The sequence below is a fragment of the Telopea speciosissima genome, chromosome 4 (assembly GCF_018873765.1).
Source record: "Telopea speciosissima isolate NSW1024214 ecotype Mountain lineage chromosome 4, Tspe_v1, whole genome shotgun sequence".
Classification (NCBI taxonomy): domain Eukaryota; kingdom Viridiplantae; phylum Streptophyta; class Magnoliopsida; order Proteales; family Proteaceae; genus Telopea; species Telopea speciosissima.
Genome location: NC_057919.1, coordinates 66,371,121 through 66,393,255, shown reverse-complemented (window position 1 = coordinate 66,393,255; position 22,135 = coordinate 66,371,121). Strand labels below are relative to the sequence as shown.

The 22,135-nt window shown below is 39.1% G+C and overlaps 1 protein-coding gene across 1 annotated transcript in view; it reads left to right on the top strand.

Annotated features, from left to right (window-relative positions):
* LOC122658412 (nodal modulator 3) overlaps window positions 1-17,881 on the top strand; it is a 58,766-nt gene extending 40,885 nt beyond the window's left edge. Inside the window, exons 16-28 of the mRNA XM_043853359.1 lie at window positions 4,663-4,842; window positions 5,397-5,600; window positions 5,695-5,808; window positions 5,909-6,156; window positions 7,669-7,714; window positions 7,865-8,113; window positions 10,605-10,835; window positions 12,948-13,039; window positions 14,593-14,821; window positions 16,816-17,172; window positions 17,298-17,371; window positions 17,481-17,630; window positions 17,661-17,881. Of these exons, the coding sequence (XP_043709294.1) occupies window positions 4,663-4,842; window positions 5,397-5,600; window positions 5,695-5,808; window positions 5,909-6,156; window positions 7,669-7,714; window positions 7,865-8,113; window positions 10,605-10,835; window positions 12,948-13,039; window positions 14,593-14,821; window positions 16,816-17,172; window positions 17,298-17,371; window positions 17,481-17,583 (2,127 nt within the window). The 3' untranslated portion in view covers window positions 17,584-17,630; window positions 17,661-17,881. The remainder of the gene's footprint in view (window positions 1-4,662; window positions 4,843-5,396; window positions 5,601-5,694; window positions 5,809-5,908; window positions 6,157-7,668; window positions 7,715-7,864; window positions 8,114-10,604; window positions 10,836-12,947; window positions 13,040-14,592; window positions 14,822-16,815; window positions 17,173-17,297; window positions 17,372-17,480; window positions 17,631-17,660) is intronic.
* Window positions 17,882-22,135: the final 4,254 nt, after the last annotated feature.

Here is a 22,135-nt window from a genome sequence, read left to right as displayed (position 1 = left end):
ACCAAACAGCCCACTGAAGAAGGTGCTGCCCGTACTAAATGGGCTGCCAATGATGCAATGGTGATGTCCTTTGTTCTGAACTCCATGACAACTGATCTCTCTAGTCAGTATCTTCTCCTTGACACTGCTACTCAGATATGGACTGCTGTCAAGGGTACTTATGGTCGTTCAGGGAGTGGTGCTCAGGTTTATGAGATCAGGAAAACTCTTCAAAACACTACTCAGAAGGAGATGACAGTCACTAAGTATTATGCTGCCCTCAAGTGCTTATGGCAACGGCTGGATCACTATGCTAGGTTTCAGCCTACTACTGCTTCGGATATTACTGCCTACCACACATATGTAGATCAGTTTCGGGTCTATGACTTTCTGGCTGGACTCAATGATGAGTATGATCCTATTCGGGTGCAGGTTCTTGGACGGGTTCCTTTCCCCACTTTGGAGGAAACTTTTTCCTATGTCCACAGTGAAGAGACAAGGAGGGCTGCTATGATGATTACTCCTAAGGTTGAAAGATTAGCCTTACAGACTGCTGGTTCCACTATTGATACTTCTGCTGATACTGTTGCTGCTAATGCTACTGCTAAAGAGCCTGTGAAGTGTGACCATTGCCACAAACCCTATCACACTAAGGCTCAGTGTTGGAAGCTTCATGGGAAGCCTGCTGATTTTGAGAGCAAAAGAGGTCGTGCTAAGTCTAAAAACAAAGCCAATCACACTGAAAGTGTAGCTCCAACTCCCACTACTGACATCGGTTTCTCCCAGGAAGAACTTCAAGCTCTCCGGCGTCTGTTGACTTCATCTGCTGCTTCTACTACATCTGCTGCCAATTCAGGTTCCTTCTTTGCCCATGCAGGTATTTCCTTTGCTGGTCACTGTGCATCAGTAGTTTCCACTCCTTGGATTATAGACTCCGGAGCTACTGATCACATGACAGGTTCCTCCAGTATTTTTAACACTTACTTTCCTGCTTCTGGTAAGGACAAAGTTAAGATTGCTGATGGGTCCCTCTCCTCCATATCCGGGAAAGGATCCATTAGCTGTTCCCCTTCTTTGACATTATCTTCTGTGTTGCATATTCCCAAGTTTACCACTAACCTTCTCTCCACTAGTAGTATCACCAAATCTTTGAACTGTAAAGTGACCTTCTTTCCTACTCATTGTGTTTTTCAGGAACTGGACTCGGGGAAGACGATTGGATCGGGTAAAGTACATGGCGGATTGTACCTGCTTGATGGAGATCCTACATCTACGCAGGCATTACCTTCTAGGCTTTGTTCCCCAGCATCGTTCTCTTCTGAATTACACATATGGCACTCTAGACTAGGACATCCCCCTTTAGGTACCCTATCTACTTTATTTCCAGCATTAAGTACTTCATGTAATAAAGAAGATTTTTTTGTGAGCCTTGTGTCTTAGCCAAACAGACACGTTCAAATTATCCAACTTCTAATAAAAGATCATCTTCTTTATTTCATGTTGTTCATTCTGATGTGTGGGGTCCTAGTCGAAAAGTTTCACTTTCGGGTCATCGGTGGTATGTCACCTTTATTGATTGCTATTCCAGGTTCACTTGGGTGTATCTTATGCACAATAAAAGTGAGGTTTTTTCTTGTTTTCAGCACTTTCACAAGCTGGTTCAAACTCAATTTAATGCCACTGTTCAGACTTTAAGGAGTGATAATGGGAGAGAGTATATGGAAGGTCAATTCCAAAAATACTTGGCTGCCCATGGCATCCTCCATCAGACCAGTTGTGTGGATATTCCGGCCCAAAATGGTGTGGCTGAGAGGAAGAATCGCCACCTCTTGGAGGTAGCTCGTGCTCTTCTGTTTGCCCGTAATGTCCCTTCCGTTTATTGGGGGGATGTTGTTCTTATTGCAACCTATTTAATTAATAGGCTGCCCAGTCGGGTCCTTAACTCTAGACCCCCTGTTGAGCTATTACTTGGCTCTTCCTCCTTTGTTGTTCCCCCTAAGGTTTTTGACTGCATTTGCTATGCTAGGGATACAAGGTCCCCGGGCAAACTTGACCCACGTAGTCTTCGGTGTATTTTCTTAGGGTACTCTGCCACACAGAAGGGGTACAAATGCTATCACCCTCCATCCCGCCGGACTTTTGTCAGCATGGATGTCGTGTTTCATGAGAGTATCTCCTACTATGTGTCCCCACATCTTCAAGGGGTGAGTATTAGCGAAGATGTGTTGACTTTAGACTCTCCACCTCCACTCCAATTGGTTCATGATGAGGCTAAATCTATTCAGTCTACTATTCAGCCTACTTCGGTCGTTCAACCTCCTTCTAGTCCTCCTCCTCCTCCCCCTGAGTCAGGGGGAGAGGTTCTTGTACAAGGGGAGCAAACCACACCAGCCCAGACTTCTGTCCAGAGGGCCATTAGTGAATTTCAGGGTATGATTGATGCTAGCAAAATGAAGACCTATGCAAAGAAACATAAGCAGGTTCAATCAACTGTTGCTCCCGTACCCATCCAGTTGCCGAACCTGGATCTAGAACCTGCCTCTCCACCAGGTAATATTCCTTCTCCTGAGTTGCCTATTGCCCTTCGCAAAGGTGTCAGAACTTGCACTCAGCATCCCATATCTCATGTTTTGTCATATGACTCCCTTTCCCCATCATTTCGTGCTTTTATTTCTTCTCTTTCTTCTGTTCGTGTACCTAACAATTGGCAGGAAGCTCTTTCAGATGGAAAGTGGAAGGCAGCCATGATGGAAGAAATGGAAGCTTTGAAAAAAAATAACACATGGGAGCTTGTGGTTCTTCCACCTGGGAAGAAAACCGTTGGATGTAGGTGGGTGTTTGTGGTGAAACAGAAGGTGGATGGCACTGTGGATAGGTATAAGGCACGACTCGTGGCCAAGGGTTTCACTCAGACATACGGCATTGATTACCAGGAGACCTTTGCACCTGTTGCAAAGCTGAATACAGTTCGTGTGTTGTTATCATGTGCTGTCAACCTTGGTTGGGATTTGCAGCAACTAGATGTTAAAAATGCCTTCCTAAATGGAGCACTGGAGGAGGAGGTATATATGGACATTCCACCAGGGTTCTCTTGTGACAGAAATAAAGGAAAAGTGTGCCGGCTAAAGCGTGCACTGTATGGGCTGAAACAGTCACCCCGAGCTTGGTTTGGTCGATTCCACAAGGCCATGATTTCTATGGGCTATAAACAGAGTAATGCTGATCACACACTCTTTATTAAGAGGGTTGGTGAAAAACTCACTGTTCTTATAGTCTACGTGGATGACATAGTGGTTACTGGCAATGATGGTGATGAGATCAGACAGTTGAAGACCTTCCTCGGCCAGGAGTTTGAGATCAAGGATCTAGGGAAGTTAAGATACTTTCTTGGGATTGAAGTGGCCAGATCTTCAAAAGGCATATTTCTCTCCCAAAGAAAGTATGTCCTAGACTTGTTGGCTGAAATAGGTTTGCTAGGCTGCCACCCTTTGGATACTCCTATGGATCCCACTGTTCGTCTCAAGGAAAATGAGGGTGAGCCTGTAGATAAAGGCCGTTACCAAAGGCTTGTAGGGAAGCTGATTTACCTTTCACACACTCGTCCAGACATTGCTGTTGCTGTGAGTGCTGTGAGTCAATTTATGCATAATCCCTACACTTCACATATGGAGGCTGTTCTTCGCATTCTACACTATTTGAAGTCAGCTCCTGGAAAAGGCATTCTTTTGTGTTCACATGGTCACCTACGGATAGAAGCATACACCGATGCTGATTGGGCTGGTTCTGCAGATCGAAAATCTATTTCTGGGTATTGCTCCTTTGTAGGTGGAAATCTTGTCACTTGGCGTAGCAAGAAGCAAAATGTAATTGCTCGTTCTAGTGCCGAAGCTGAATTTAGAGCTATGGCACAAGGGATTTGTGAGTTACTTTGGCTTAAAGGTCTGCTACAAGATCTGAGTATTCCTATTCGCCTTCCTATGATGCTATATTGTGATAACAAGGCTGCAATTAGCATAGCACACAACCCGGTACAGCATGACCGTACCAAGCATGTTGAAGTGGATAGGCATTTCATCAAGGAGAAATTAGAAGATGGACAGATTTGTATTCCCTTTGTGACTTCTTCTGATTAGCTTGCTGATGTCTTCACCAAGGGACTGCCTGGAAAGTTGTTTTATCCTAGCCTAGTCAAGTTGGGTATGTGTGATATCTATGCCCCAACTTGAGGGGGAGTGTTGAGATGTGTTACCCAATATTATAAGGGTACTTTTGGTATTTTATTTATGCTTTATTTATGTACTTTTGAACAAGGGTAGAGTTGTAATTTGAGCTGTGACACTGTTCACGTGAACAGTATCGTGAACAGTGCCATGAACAGTGTTTCCTTTTTGAATCTCTTTTATTATTATTATTATAAATAGAGAGCTTGACTGATCTCATTGATCATTCAAGCATTCTCAGAATTCAGGTTTTGATAACAGAAAATATATCCATAAATACCTATAGAGTATACTATATATTAATGTCATACTTGACTGAATGTCAGGCATTACCAAGCCTGGTCAAGTTTGCATTTATGAAGTACTGGTGCAGGCGTGCAGCCTTAAATATATGTTTTTTAGTGATTGAATATCATGTAAAAGTCAAAGTACTAACCATGCATGGATTCTTGTAAAATTTCAGGCACAGGTTGATATACACGGAACAGTACTCTGCAAGGAGAAATGTGACTCATCTGTTTTTGTTTCCCTGACAAGATTGGCTGGTAGAAGAAGTACAGATGAGACAAAGACAGTTGGCCTGACTCATGAGAGTAGTGACTTCATGTTTCCAAAAGTTTTCCCTGGCAAATACAGGCTTGAGGTAATTTTTATCCCTGTTTTCCTGCCTCATTTCTTCCCAATGAATCCTCTCATTTTTTTTATAACCTACCTGTCATTGGATTGGGATGAGGAAGACATTTGCTTATGAGTGCTTCACCTTTTTACTAACCTCTTATGCTTTGTCCTTGGTACTTTGTCGGTTGCGGGTGTCAGTTTTGAATGCTTATGTTTTCTTATTATTATTTTAGTTTCTCTTTCTATGCAAAAATGAGTTCAAGCAGATCTCTAAGCTTGCTTCGAAATACTTACTGTAGTCTGTCAACCATGCAAAACATCTGGGAATAACCTTCATAACTTTAAGTGGAGGGAAGATCAAATCCATGAGAAATTGCTCTCTCTCTCTCTCTCTCTCTCTCTCTCTACACACACATACACACACACACACAAGTAGACATACTTTCATGTAGATGCAAAAAAACTGTTCCTCGGAATTAGTACTAACTGAATATAATTTCTTGTTTTGAAGTTCAATTGATAATAAATTTTGAAAGACCTAATCCTCAGTGGTCTTCGTTTAATCTAATGTGCCTTTAGGTCCGGCATAAGTCAAAAACAGACTTGTCTGAAGAGGATAAATGGTGCTGGGAGCAGAGTGTCATTGATGTGGATGTGGGAACTGAGGATGTAAAGGGGGTTGTCTTTGTTCAAAAAGGTTACTGGATCAATATAATTTCCACACATGATGTCAATGCTTACATTGATCATCCTGATGCTTCACTGGTAGATCTACATGTTAAGGTAATGTCTTTATCTGACAACTTAATTACTGTACATCCCGATGCATATGTAGTAAGAAACAATCATCTTGAATTTCTTTCTACTTGAATTGCAGAAAGGATCCCAGCGTATATGTGTAGAATTACCTGGACTACATGAGCTTCGCTTTGTTAATTCATGCATTTCCTTTGGGGGTTCCTCAGTGAAGTTAGACACATTGAACCCATCGGTATGGTGCTTCGTTCTATTTATATCTTTATTATTCAGCTTGGCTCTGATCCGTCTCTGCCATGTCATCTCTGTCCCTTCTTATTGTGTTCTTTTGACAGCCTATCTTTCTGAAAGGAGAGAAATACCTTCTTCGAGGAGAAATCCATGTCAACAAAAGCTTACATCATAGCATAGATGAGTTACCCAAGAATATTGTTGTAGATGTACAGAACAATGATGGTGTGGTTTCTGAAGCTAGCACTCCTATACTTAAATCTGATGGAAATGGTCAGAGTAGTGTAGTTTATGAGTACTCTGTCTGGGCTAATTTTGGAGAAAAACTCACCTTTGTTCCTCGGGACTCAAGGTACAGTAATTGAACATTTATGCTGTTAAGGCATGTTACCAATGTTACTAACCCATAAAAAGGAAAGCTACTGATGCACAGAAATTTCCTTTTTCCTTTTTTGAGATGCTTCTATAGAGCCTAAAATTTTGAGATATTAACAAGAAATTCTTGCATCTTTACTGCTTGAAGACAGGAAATTTAGTCCTTTATTAAAGTCTTATTTATATGTTTCTTCATTTTATCGAGACTCACGTTTTAAACAAACAAGCTGCAGATCTGTGTTTAATTTTATCAAGAGTATCACGTTTCAGCCTAGAAAACCAAGGTCTTAATGGTCTTTTGTGATGTTTTCACATTTCTGTGCGTTACAAGTTGTGGTTGGTTCAGCTTGCTAAGAGCTTGGCTCATTTATGTATGTTGTTTCTTTTTGCGTGTGAATGCGTGCATGTGTGCTTGTGTGTGCATGTGTGTGTTTGTAAATATGTTTCAGCATTTAAGAACTAAACCGATCTGGGTGGTCGGATTACCACCCAGGCATGCTTAAGGTTCTATTGGGATGTTGGCCCAAATCCTTTGAAACAAGCACAGAAGTGCTTAATCCATATTTCTTTTTCCTGTATTTATTTATATATTATTTTTGGGAGCTGCTTGACTGGGTTAAGCTACTCGACCAGTCGTGCACGACATTGAGAAGAAGAAATTTGCATTAGTTATTCCTTTCCGCAATTGCTCTTTAGTAAGCATATCAATATATTTTTTGGTAGGTAAAAAATGTACATATCAATTGCATTGGTAATTGATCTAATGGATCTTATTGTTGAGGTTTGGTGTCATGACTTCTGATGATTGGACTGCTGTGTGGAGCCTCCGTGGGCTCCAACGCAATTTTTAAGGACCATATGGGTATTTCAGTAAATTTCCTATATCGGGTTTCGCTATAAACATGAAGCGAGAATTCTTTCTCTGTAACGAAAAATCCGAGAGAGGCATGAGGAACGAGCGACTGTATCCCTATTCTCCATTGATAGTGAAACAGATCTCATCTCACCGTGGACGTAGGCAATCTTGCCGAACCTCGTAAATCCTTGTGCGTATTGTGTGATTGTTGTTTGCGCTTTCCATTCTTTTCTGCATCGTGTTAGGTTCTACACTTATGAAATGACTTTTAATTTATAATCCAAATGAGTAAAAGTAACACAACTATGTATTTGTGTGGTATGGCCTGTCTCCCCTGCAAAGCACAACATCAGCAGTGCAATTTTTTTGCTGTCCTTGTTTATTATTTTAGACTCATGCACTAAATAGTTTTTAGAATGATCCCATTTTGTAGCGTGCTGGGTCTTCTATTAACTCTACTATTCCCTAATTGCTATCTAAGTTTAACACACTGCTATTATTTTTTTCTTCTTTCTATTGGGAAAAAAAGACTGAGTCTTGTAGTTGTGCCTTAATTGAAGATTTGGCTTTACATTGAGAATGGTAAACTTTTGCTGCACCGTCTGTGCTAATTGGGCATGTGACTAACTGCAGGAACACTAAAGAAAAGATGATCTTGTTTTATCCCAAACAGCATCAGGTAAGTTCATTGCATTCATTCCTTTTCCCTTTTTTTTTTTTTTTTTTTTTTTTTTTTTTTTAGGGGGGGGAAGGGTTTCAAAAGACAGATTAAGTCTACTTGCAGTTCCAGTAAAAATGTTTCTCAGTATTGTCTGTTTTGTTTTGATAGGTTGCAGTGAGCAGTGATGATTGCCAATCTTCTATTCCTCTTTTTTTTGGTCGTCTGGGTTTGTATGTTGAAGGATCAGTTTCCCCACCTCTTTCTGGTGTCAATGTCAGAATTCTAGCTGCCGAAGAAAGCACCAATGCTCCGCTACAGAAAGGTGAATTAGCAATGGAAACTGCAACAGGAATGGATGGTTTCTTCATTGGAGGCCCTTTATATCATGATACAAGTTACAACGTCGAGGCTTCAAAGGTTTTGGGCATTTAAATATATGTTTTAATTGTTATATATTTATGTTTTGTGTGATAAAGTTGTAGTGACCACCTTTGGGTTCTTTGAATGACTTTGTATAATCAATGGAAGCTCTGTACTTCCTGGAATTGTGGAGGTTTTCATTGCACTATCTTAGATTATTTTTTAGGAATGTCATGCTAGTGCTTTAAACTGCATGATGGAATGTATCATGCTATTTCTCTGTGATACTTATTGAGGGCGTAGTAATGACCTATAGATTTTCATTGCATGTATTTTTAATAAGCTTTTCGTTCCTATTTCTTCAGTCATCTTTGTTGTTGCATCAATTCTATCCGAGACTTGACAGCTCATAATTTATCTGGTGGGAAGCTACAATTTATGTTTGTATGAACATTTCTCCATATTCAAACCCATGTCATTGTTCTTTATTTCTCTCTATAATCCTCGACTATTCATTAATTTCTGTGGAGAAAATCTGTATCAAATGTCAATTTTGATGCAGAGTCAGATCCATTACATGTTTTCTTAGCCATTACCATCTTCTTGCTATCTTTTTAGACAATGTGATTATAGACTGATAGGATACCTTGCCTGCTGCAGAATATTGTGATTATGACATCTGGACCTTAGCTGTCAATCGAATGGTCTGTTGCCTTTGTGTACAATTCTTGTTTTCTGCATGTATACTGTTGGATAGTTCTGTTCTTAAATTACTATGGGCAAGAGTTCTCTGTGGGGGAGTGTGGCCCCTGCAAGCGCACGGGGGCCAATGAGAATGTGCCCAGAAGCATCATGGGGGGTGGGATTTCTGCCTTTCATTGGGGGCCGGGTGGTCATTTTGCCCCCACTGTGTCTAGGTGTGGGCCGTACACTCCCCCACAGGAAACTTTTCTGCATTATTTATTTTCTTAAAATGCAGTTGCAATAAATTCTCTTTGGTTAAATGATATTTACAGCCTTTGCTCGTATCATCTTATGGATCTCATTCATTGTATCAGCTATAGTTGTCAAGATGTCGCCTAGGCGTCGCTTTGGTGACCGCCTTGTCATCCAGGCACCTTAACAACTAGTGTTGCCTCGGTTGCTTGTGTCCAAGCCCCTTCCAACTTCTTGGTTCGTACCCTTTGCTTGGAGTTATCAGATTTTTGTTCTCGGACCATGGTAGGTTTTGGATTAAGATAAAGTAGATCATCTAATCCATATATCAGATCAGCGATGGCTAGCATGGTTCAAGAACTCGCCGAGATCTCGGTAATATCTCTCTTTTTGGAAAAAGCGAGATGAAACCTCAGTCGAAACACAATATTACCCCAACTCGATCGAAATCTCGGTCAAGTCGAGATCTCGGTTCGACCGAGATTTGGACCAAACCCAGCTTTAAAATGCCCAGATCTTGACTGAGACAGTCAAGATCTCATCACAACTCGACTGTCTCAACAGAGAAGTGTGTGAAGTGTGCTTGTGAGCTCCTTTTTTTAGGATTTCCGACGGTACCTTCAGTAAGCTGATGACAACACTGATATGACTAGTGTTGAAGACTACTTGCAATTCAACAGCAGTACTATGACATGGGAATCCTGTGTTTTCCAATCAGAGGTTTACATGCTTCGGCAACATGGCTTGGAATGATAGAGATATATGTAATATGTTAAGACTTAAGATTGATGTATTGTATACTTTACATTTGTAATGTTTATTTAAGTTGTTTTATATCAATTCTATGATTTGATTGCTTTTAATTACTAAATTATGTGTAGAATAGGGCCTATTAGTATGTTGTCGCCTACCAACCTAGGGTCCAAAGCAAAACTCCTATTTGGACTTTGTGTGTACAAAATCTGATAGTACCATTGTGTTTAAATGGCCTAATATAGGCTGAGTACCAAGTTTCAGCCCCAAACTAGGTCTAAAACCCACCGAAACCAGACTTCGACTTTAAAAAAAAAAAATTTACACCAACTCGCCGAGATCTTGGCCCAACTTGGTTTTTTGGCTGGGCGAAACCAGTACCAAAACCGAGTTCTTGATCCTTGATGGCTAGGACTGATCTGAACAACGTGTCCCACTCCTTTTAGCCATATATGGTACTAGAATATCCCTTTGATGTACTCCATTAACTGTGTATTTCTGTTCCAATTTTGTGTCAGTGTTAGCCACTACTCAGTAACTCCTCTTTCTTCTACTACTAATGCTTTCTTGCTGTAACTTTGAGGTGTTTCTTTTCTTCACTCACTTCTTTCGTTCTTTTTTTTTTTTTTTTGATGATGTTAATGCTTAACATTTTTTATTGAGTTGTAAAAATCGGTTGCTACTGATTTCTTGTTGTTTGTATCAAAATGAAACGTCTGTTTCGAATTCCATGCTTAATCATGAATTAATTTTCCTTGCATATATGAAGTCCTGAGAAATGCAGGATGTAGGAAGTTTGTTCTTTTATTATGCCCGCTGATAGTGCCATTTATTCTTACATTGTTCTTTTATCATGCAGCCTGGATATCATTTGAAACAACTTGGACCCACTTCCTTTTCATGTCAGAAGCTTAGTCAAATTTCTGTACAGTTATATTCTGTTGATAAAGCCAAAGAGCCATTTCCTTCCGTTTTATTATCATTGAGTGGCGAAGATGGTTACAGGAACAATACAGTTACCAAGGCTGGTGGATTTTTCCTCTTTGATAGCCTATTTCCTGGAAGTTTCTACCTGCGTCCTCTGCTGAAGGTAAACTGCTAAGCTATCCCTGTGTGTGTTAAGACTTTAGAGAGAGGGAAAGGAGGCTGTGCTTTCAAGTCATTGTGAGATGTTAGTCAAGGGATGCCATTAGATCCTGAAGTCTCTATAACCTGACTTAGATTAATGTTTTGACTGATTAATTGTGAGTTCTTAGAATTTTAGCTATCTGATGGACATCTCACAGATCTGTCCACAGAAGCAGTGATAAGCATTCAATGACTATAGCATAAAGCATCTGTTTAATTTCTTTCTCCTCTGCCAGAGTAGGTACTTCATGCTTGTGTTTTTATGTAGATGAATTCCTTTTTATTTGTCTAGAAGCAAGCAAATTGCTTTGACAATTGACAAGATTTCTGAAGCAGAGTTGTATCAATATTTTAAGGGTTTTTGTCAAATGCCCCCCTGAAAATGCCCATTTGTCCAAATGTCCCCCTACAACTTTTCTAATTGCAAATTCCCCTCTACTTTCAAAACAATGTAGCACTTTGGTCCCTGCTGTTAATTTGGAACGTTAGATATTAGTTTCAGGATATCTAATGACCAAAATGCCCTCATCTTCTCCAAATGGTTTAGGGTTTGAAACTGATTAGGGGAATATGAACCCTAAAATCAATCCTCCAAAACTGAAAATCAAACCTCCAAAATGGTTATCTCATCCATCGCTGCCTCAGTGTAGTGTTGAGTGCTCTTTTGAACTTTGAGAGCATCATATTGCTACCGTTTAAACAGGAATCGTAGGAAAACGAAGACAATCTCATTACAAAATTCAATGGAACCAAAATGAAAGATGGATAAATAAAGGATTTTTTCTGTCTCTACATGTTCCATTATAAATCAAAGAAGACAAATGAAAATAACCTACAAAGGCAACGGAACCAGTGCCGGTTACAGCATGAATAATATAACAACAATAAGAGAGTGAAAGAAAGAAAGATAAAATCTAGATTTTGATGGAGGGGTTTTGGAAGGCATACAGAGTTGTGAGTGTCCCAAGCGAGCCAGACGGTGGAGAAATGGCCCCAGCCGAGCTTGCTCTGCACCACATAGCGGCCGTTCTTGAATGTGTCACCAATTTGCACCGCATGATAACCTCCTCGCCTGTAATCCTCCGTCTCTTCGTCCTCCGATGTGAAATCGCTGCTCTCACTGTGATCCTCCTTCTAGTTGTCCCCCATTGGAGAAGCACAGAGGAAGGGGGGAGGGGAGGAATTTGTACCAAGAAAAGAGAAGAGGAAAAAAAAGATTATAATGTTTGGAACGATCAGATTAGATCAATTAGTTCTTGGATTCGACAGAAACAAAAGGTGCGATCCTCCATTTTGGAGGTTTGATTTTCAGTTTTGGAGGTTTGATTTTAGGGTTCATCTTCTCCAAATGGTTTAGGGTTTGATTTTCAATTTCAAACCCTAAACCATTTGGAGAAGATGAGGGCATTTTGGTCATTACATACCCTGAAACTAACATCTAACGTTCCAAATTAACGGCAGGGACCAAAGTGCTACATTGTTTTGAAAGTAGAGAGGAGTTTGCAATTAGAAAAGTTGTAGGGGGGCATTTGGACAAATGGGCATTTTCAGGGGGGCATTTGACAAAAACCCATATTTTAAAGTAAAGTTAGAGAAAAAGGTGAAATTATCTTAAAAAGAAATTGCAAATTAAGGAAAAGTATACACCACCCCCCCCCCCCAAAAAAAAAAAAAAAAAAAAAAACTAGAAATATAGGATTTAGAAGTACTCTTTGTGTTGTGTTCTAACAAATGGAAATCTGTTGGAAGTTTGAAGGTTGAGGGGACACACTTCTTGCAAGTGTATTACTTGAAATTTATTTTTATGGTTATTTTATTGTTTAAATATTCTAGTGGTTGTGGTGTTTAAGAAATGGTATGGAATAGATTATTTTTTCTATGGGTATGATAGGTTGAGAATTAGACCATAAGGGTTCCTTTTTCTTTTCCCAGTACAATTATTTTTTATGATAGGGGGTTTTAGATATCTTCCTGGGAAAATATAAGAAGGTTGAAGCTAAACTTACTTTTTTACTGTACACTGGTGAGTGGTGATCCATGACTCGACTTTTTTTTTTTTGGTCTATTTTTGTAGGAATATTCCTTCTCACCTCCAGCACAGGCAATAGAACTTGGTTCTGGTGAATCCAAAGAGGTAGTTTTCCAGGCTACCCGTGTCGCTTATAGGTATCTCCATTGGCTCCATTATCCTTCAATTGCAGTAGTTTTTTATAGATTATTAGTTAAGAATGTATTTTATATGTAAAATTCATCAAGTCATCTACACATTCACATCACTAGACATTTTCATACATTTTCTTTATGTAACTATTTTTCAACTTGTACATGGAGGTAAGATTTGTAATGACTATTATGGGTATAACATGTTAAAACAGTCCTCCAATGATTATCAATGTAATAGTCTTCCATTACATAGATGAATATGTTATACTTAAACAGCAAGATAAATAATGAAAACTTAAAAACCGAGTGTAGGGGAGTGATAGTAATTTCCCCAAGATTGGATGGGAATAATTGATAATAGGTAAGGGTATCGATGTAAATACTGCACATGGGTTAATTGTAATTTTAAGAAAACTTCATCTTCAACCTTGAAATCGTGAACAGGTTCTTTACGTCTCAGGGCATATTCGAATAGGGTGAAGTATCTCCTTCAATACCACTCCTTTGGGTCTGAAATTTGGGGAGCATATCCCCAACCATCAGTTCTTATGAATCCAACCAATAATCAACCAAATCAGCAAAGAAAATTGATAACAGGAATTGTTGAAATCAGGGAAGGTGGCAGAACAGGGTAAGAGGATGTTCAGGTATGAAACTCTCACAACGAGAGGTTGTTAGGGACGAGATCCTAGTTATTAGGTCGCCTATGGAAGGAGAACCCTCAACCAAAATTCCAGGCCAATCAAAGTTACAAATAGTGAGTTCTATCAACTCCTATGGGTTCTCAATTCATGTCTAAAACAGGGCAACAGTAAGCGAATGGAAGTAACAGGAAAGAAAATTAAGTAGGGAAGATGGAAAAAAGTAAAGAGAATAGATAAAGAAGAACTTATGAGAAGGAGAAGATCAGACCTGAAACAAGAGAGAAGTTCAGAGGAGAGGGAATAGACCTGCACACACAGCTCTGGCCAGCAACACTGTAAGAACTTTCATTCAAGTAATCTAATCCAACTGAGAATCGTTGGCTTACGTGCTGTTATATTGAATTAAGCAAAAGAAATCCTAATCCTGTCCTATAACTAAAACAGAACTTGACTCTAACTTGGACTAAAAAACTGAAACAAACTCTAACTCTAACTACGACTCCATAAACAGGAATAAATTTTAAAAAAGAATTACAAATTAACTCAAAGAGATAAGTCCTATTTCCTATACATAACTGCATCAACTCCTTTTGTTTCTATATTTTCCCCCCTTACAATAATAAGATGGGCCTTGGTGCAACGGCTAAGGTTGCTCCATCGTGACCAAGTGGTCACGAGTTCAAGTCTAGAAACAGCCTCTCTGCGAAAGCAGGGGTAAGGCTGCGTACATTATGACCCTCCCCAGACCTCACAGTGGCGGGAGCCTCGTGCACTGGGTATGCCCTTAATAATAATAAGAAGAAGAAGAAGAATAAAAGGAAAAGAAATCCCTTGATTGTTCATCATTTATTCACTTCTTTACATATCTATTTTATTTGTGTGCAACCCTAAAATGGTGCGATCTTTGCATAGTGCCATGGGTACAGTCTCCTTGTTGCCTGGTCAGCCAAAGGAAGGTGTTTCTGTTGAAGCCCGGTCAGAGTCAGAAGGATATTATGAGGAAACAATGACAGATTCTTCAGGAAGTTACCGGCTCAGAGGACTTCTTCCTAATACACATTACGTAATCAAAGTGGTGGAAAAGGAAAACTTAGGGAGCACAAGAATTGAGCGTGTATCTCCAGAGTCTGTTGTTGTTAAGGTGAGTTTTGACAAAACATTTCTTGCTCCTTTCGTGCAATTTGAAGCCTTATAGCTGTAGCTTTGACTTCTAAAATGATGGCAAACTGGCGAAGTTATCTGAACAACATCCAATTTCTCAAAAGAAACCAATAACTAGCAATTGATTCTGAGCATTGGATCCATTGCACAATTGGATGGTGCTTTGTGCCGTTACTGATTGATTACCCTGAAGAAAAGTAAACTGCCATTCTGCTTTTACAGAATTTTATTTTATTCTGGTTCTTGTAGAGTATTTTTTTTTGTCTGCCTTATATATATTTAATAACATAACCCGGTCAAACTACTAAATATGAAATCCTTTTCTGCTTTTTGGTTTTTCCACTCGATCTAAGACCCTATCTTCCGTTTCTGGCTTGATCAACATAATTCACAGCCTTCACCACATCCTAGACCTTTCTTTTATCACCATTATAACTTATCATTTGGGCGCTCATTGGTCTTTGTTGCATAATTGACTGATAACCCGGTCAAACTACTAAATGTGAAATCCTTTTCTGCTTTTCGGTTTTTCCACTCAATCTAGGACCCTATCTTCCAATAAAGGATGAGGTATCAACCATGTTTCACTGGCTTGATCAACATATTTCATAGCCTTTACGGCTTTACCTCATCCTAGACCTTTCTTTTCCCACCATTATAAGTTTATAACTTATTATTTGAGCGCTCATTGGTCTCTGTTGCATAATTGACTGAACCATCTGAGTTGATCACGCCACTTATTTGTGCAACCCATAATTCCCTTTTATGCATTTGTTTCGAATTTTAGCCTTCTGGTCTAGTCCCCCTTCACCATACCCGAAGTACCAAAAGATTATAAAAGGATAAGCATTTTTCAATCTTGTTCTTCTGTATCTTCTTGTCCTACTGTACCATTAAGCCCTATTGTTATTGGAGTCATATCAATGCATATAATTATAGGTTCACGAATTACTATTGGTTTTCTCTACCAGACTGTTGTTGGAAAAACAAATAATAAAAAACTTAGAACCTTCAAGTCACTCATGCCTTGCTAGCCTCTCACCAGCACCACTAGCATCCCACAGAGATTTCCTGTTACACACAAGAAGAACAGCACATAGCGATAGGCATCTTGCCAAAGTCATTGGGGTAGTAGTCAAGAGAATTCTGTAAAACAAAATAGAAAGCTTCTAGAGTACTACAAATTAAGGACTAACTACTTGATCCCGTATAGGGTCTAAATTCCTAATATTTGTGCTTATAGAATTGGCCCATTATGGAGAACTCAAAAATACTAAGCCCATAACCAACCCATTGGCATTCAAAATTAAGCCTAACTTGATCCAAGAAAGTGAACCAAACACAAAACAACAGGCCCATCTTCTCTTCTTGCTGGAATTCTGCATCAAAGGTTGCCAGTCCTTTTATAAGACATTAATTCCAACCTTTTGTACTCACTTGATCAATTTGGGTCAGGCAGGTTCCACTTCCCAACAGCATTGACCCAAACAGTCATCCTCCTGGGTGTTGGGCCAGTTTTAGTGCTTTACAACACTAAAGGTCTTAAATGTTGGCTTTAAACTTGAATGTATTTGAGGGAAAATGTTGCTTTTGAAACTTCAAAAGATGTTCTTTAGAGGGGAGATTTGGGACTGACTGAAAGAGAGGGTTGGGTAAATACCAGAAATTGAAACTCACGTGTCACACCCTTAAAGCATCTCATTTAATTGTCTAAGATGGAAAATAGGATACAACAAAGTAAAGCCCAGATGAATATCTCTCTTTGCTCCAATGGTGATCTTATTTACATCTCTAGTTAGTCCTTTTTCTCTTATTTTCTTACTCTTTTTGAATGCTCTGATTCTCCATTAAGTAGATCTAATTGTTACCGCCTGAGAACATTATCAACTGGCAGGTCTGATGCCTGGTGGTTGTTTTGTGCCCGCACATGCTTGCCAACGTATGCCTTTTAATTTACTTTACTCTCTTTTGTAGGTGGGATCTGAGGACATCAAGGGACTTGATTTTGTGGTATTTGAACATCTAGAATTGACCATATTGAGTGGTCATGTCGAAGGAAGTGGCCTTGAGGAATTACAACCACATATCATGGTTGAGGTCAAGTCAGTGAGCAACCCATCTAAGATCGAATCCATTTTCCCATTGCCACTATCCCACTTCTTCCAGGTACTGGACTTGCCTAGGGGTAAGCACCTTGTACAGCTTCGATCCAGTCTTCCATCATCCACCCACAAATTCGAATCGGAAGCTATTGAGGTCGACTTGGAAAAGCGAGTCCAAATCCATGTTGGTCCACTAAGATTTAAAATAGAAGAGGATCATCACAAACAGGTATGTTTCACTTTGGTTGACAAGCATTCCCTGCATGGATTTGTTCGAGTAATTGGTTGTGGATGTGATGTTTATAGCCATGTTGGATCAATTTGACTAACTCAGAACTTTCTCATGTTGCACAGGAATTGACAGTGGCACCAGTATTGCCTCTTGTTGTTGGGTTGTCCGTGATTGCCCTTTTTATCAGTATGCCCAGGTGATTGGACGGTTAAATATGAAAAATTAAGATGTCTTTTTTCCTTACCAGCTCTAACAAACAGTTAAGATGGGTTTGGTTAAAGGTCTTTTCATTTCCATTCCTACAGGTTAAAGGATTTGTCACAATTATTGTTGGGGATTGCCTCTTCCACATCTACTGGAAAGAAGGAATTACGTAAGCCGCCAGCACCGAGAAAGAGAACTTATTGAAGATCATTGGGTTTGTGATTAGTTTCAGGTGCTTTACTCATTCTTCCCTTCCCCCCCTCCCCCCTCCCCCCTCCCCACCCATCTTAAATTTTTGTACCCCTGATGAGATTTGCTTTTGTTTATTTATTTATTTTTGGGGAGGGGGTTAACTCATCAGTAGAACAGATGAGAGTGTGTGCAATCGGAAGCTAACATAGCTAACATCTTTTGTTTTATCCGGTACTCAACATATGTAGTTTAGCAAAGAGATGTAGAAGTGAAAAAGATAGTCGAAAATTATTTCCCTTATTTCAAATTATTTTGTGATGTAATCATTTTATCACTTTTAATGTGTTTGGTCCAATACTTATTTATAAAGCGCCGGGGGGGGGGGGGGGGGAGATCAGGTCCCTGTATGTGGAGAGTAATGACTCTTCATGTGTAGTGTCGTGTTCTTTTTATTTCACAAATGCCCCTCTAAACACTCATGGGGGAACATTTATTAATGGAAAAGGACATGTACAGATCAGGTCCCTGTATGTGGAGAGTAATGACTCTTCATGTGTAATGTCGTGTTCTTTTTATTCCATAAATGCCCCTCTAAACCCTCATGGTGGGGAACATTTATGAATGCAAAAGGACATGTACAGATCAGCTCCCTGTACATGGAGTGTAATGACTTCACGTATGGTGTTATGTTTTCTTTCACAAATGACCCTAGAGGGACAATTATGGAAGTAAAAGGACACGTGTTGTCACGATATTGTATGTGAAGCCCTCACGTATGGGTAGCTGGATTCACGTCACTTTCAAATTTTGCTCCTATACACCCTGGCAGCCTCCTCACCTGAACTTGGTAAATAAATGTCTACTTGGACAAATAGCACCAGGGCTGTAAAACGGGTCGGTTTTGTGTGGGATCCACAGAGATTTGAGTCCAGATCTAATAATCATTAATTTGTATCTAGATCAAAGTTACATCGACGATGATGGATCAATATCTTATCGGATATCATATTAGGACCAACTCATGTCTGCCACATGGCACTTAGCAAGTGGTGATTATTGCATCAACCAATCAATCTCAATGAATCGAAAGTATCTTATGTTATTTTAGTAATTGAGGCATGATAACATTCACAAGATTTGATGAAATTTACAAGTTCAGAACTTGCTAGTTGCCACTTGGCAAGCAATTAATCTAAGCTACAAAGGGAAGGCACAAGCAAACAGAATCCTACAACTATCAAGGGGTTCTCTTTCTGTTGACACATTATGCAAATTATGAGAAACGATCCCTTGATTTTTTGCACTCCAACCAACAAGTCATCAATCAACTGTCAACCGATTATTTGTTAGTCGGGATTTTGGTGGGTTGATAATTTCTAATAGAAAATGAGCATATGGTATATGGGTTAAAATCAAGGGTGCCATTTTTGGCCCTGCATTGACAAACCCAAACCGGCTGTTTTATTAATTGGTCTGGCTTAGGGTTTAGGAAATATAGTTTTTGGATTAATTGGTCGATCTTGGTCCATCCCAATGAACTTGATAGACTGACTGATTAAGATTGATTAATCAGACTGATTAAAAATATGAACCATCTCCGGAAACCACAAACACCAAACTCAAACATGCGAACTTCTCTAATCTAGATTGATCGAAATAGATCTTCGCTTGCAATAGGATTTATAGAAAAACAAAATCTGCATTGGCTTTGTTATCTGAGATTCAACAACACTTGAAGAACAATGGATGACAAGGTCACTAGCCTCATTCATGTATGGATTGCAGTACTCATATCCTTAAGCTATTGTTACTTCTTATTTTTTATGCGAAGAAGGTATAAAGGAATCTATATAAGAACAGTGAATCAATCTTTCTTCCTTAAAATTTTTGGGTTCTACAACTTGATCGGTTGTATAATTTATAATGATTTCATGACACACCAATCTGAGATTCGTGAGTGTTAAAGGGTCAGGAAATTTTTTGGAGATATAGGGAAAGGACAACAAGAACTTTAACAACTATGATAAAACAAATGGCAGAAGTCTGTTTAGTATGTACCATAAAGGAGAAGAGAGTGTAAAGATGAGGGGATGAGGGAAAACACAAGATACAAAACTAGGGCTGCAACAGGGTCGGGTTGGGCCGGGCTTTATAGAACCCTAGCCCAACCCTAAGTTCCCTTAGCTGGGCCCAAGCCCGACCCGACCCTGACTCAGGGCCAGAAAAATCCAACCCTGACCCGCCCTTAGGGTCGGGTCGGGCCGACCCTGATTGGCCCTGATCATGGGGAGGGGGAAAGAAATGCATGGGCTGGAAAAAACATTATTAATTTTACATAAAATAACAATATAATAAATTATATTATAACACTTATTGTCTTCATATATAATATATTATATAAAGAAATGTGGGTGAAATTTAAAGTTTATAATGTATAAATTTTGTCAATATATATTTTACAGTACAACTTAAATCAGGGTCAGGCCGGGCCGGGCCAAGCTTAGCTCGAGGCCTCAACCCTAACCCGACCCGACCCTAACTCAGGGCCAGAAATTTCTAGCCTTAACCCGCCCTCAGGGCCAAATATCTCAGCCCAAACCCTGTTCGGGCTCAGGACGGGTTCGGGCCAACAAGGCCAAACTTGCACCCCTATACAAAACACTGTCAAGTTTTACCATTAAAAAAAGAACACTGTCGACCAATGATTTATGATATTTAAGGCAAATCATTTTAAATAATACTTAAAATAAGGAAAAAAAAATCGCAAAGTAATCCTAAAAGGTAGCGTTGCGCCGTTGCCCTATGCTAGAACATAGTAAGTTTGCGTATTAAATCGTTTAAATAAATAAGACGACTGTTACCGTATTTTATCAAATAGTATAATTTTATACGTGACTTTAAATGAACAACACATTATATGTGTATTAATTGCCATATTAATCACATATTAATACAGATTTATGAGTTTTAATTTTAAAATTTTTTTTTAAAAACAAACTAAAACCTAAAAGTCCAAAAGTTGGTGAGAAAACCCCCAAACTTGACACCTGAAGACTCTAGTTCTAGCAAACCATCTACTATCACAGTCAAGGAAAGCACTTTGGTTCTTTGATCAACCTCGAAGACTCTAGTTCTAGTCCATATCCTTCAAATCCAAGTACCTTTCATCTCTCTCTCTCTCTCAGTGTTTGTGTTGATAAGATTTCTATAGGTATGCAATTCTTCACAAACTAGGGGATTTTTTTTTAATATTTGTGTTAGTTGTTTTCAATTCATGGTTTTATCATTTCTTATTAGAGGGTTACGCACAAACATGGAATCCCAACTTCCTAATTGAATCAAACTCCTTCATCTTCTTCTCTCGATCTAGTATTCCGTGAGAGTGTAGCCTCCCAAGGAACCATAAGAGCTTGTTCCAAATCTGTACTTGAGAATACCGAGAATCCAACAAGGTTTGGACTTCCACCATTGCACATAACAAACAATCTGATCCTCTTGATCTCGGTTTGGACACACCGTGAGAGAGAGCATAGGATGTTCAGTCGTTCAAGTGCTTCCTATAACATTTTGGATTCTTTTACCCAAAAAAACAAAAAAAAAAAACTCTTGTGGATACTTATCAACATTTGTTTTGATAGACATGGTTAAACTCAATTAATATTAGATGTAGAGATCCAAAAGAATGAAAAAAGATTTCAAATTGGGAAGCCAGATTGGTTTTAAGTGTTCATGAAGGCTTGAGATATTAGACATTAGTTGCAAAAAAAATCAGTTTGCTCCTTGATTTTTATTAAGATAAACTCGTATTTTTGCTCCTGGATTTTTACAGAGCAATTGTATTAAAACACGTATTAAACATGTATCGTATCATTGTTGTACACGTTTTATTGTGTCCGATTTTTATCATTTCTTATTAGAGGGTTACGCACAAACATGGAATCCCAACTTCCTAATTGAATCAAACTCCTTCATCTTCTTCTCTCGATCTAGTATTCCGTGAGAGTGTAGCCTCCCAAGGAACCATAAGAGCTTGTTCCAAATCTGTACTTGAGAATACCGAGAATCCAACAAGGTTTGGACTTCCACCATTGCACATAACAAACAATCTGATCCTCTTGATCTCGGTTTGGACACACCGTGAGGGAGAGCATAGGATGTTCAGTCGTTCAAGTGCTTCCTATAACATTTTGGATTCTTTTACCCAAAAAAACAAAAAAAAAAAACTCTTGTGGATACTTATCAACATTTGTTTTGATAGACATGGTTAAACTCAATTAATATTAGATGTAGAGATCCAAAAGAATGAAAAAAGATTTCAAATTGGGAAGCCAGATTGGTTTTAAGTGTTCATGAAGGCTTGAGATATTAGACATTAGTTGCAAAAAAAATCAGTTTGCTCCTTGATTTTTATTAAGATAAACTCGTATTTTTGCTCCTGGATTTTTACAGAGCAATTGTATTAAAACACGTATTAAACATGTATCGTATCATTGTTGTACACGTTTTATTGTGTCCGATTTTTAAAATGTACTATTGCCATATGGGCCGATTAATTGTCGTACGT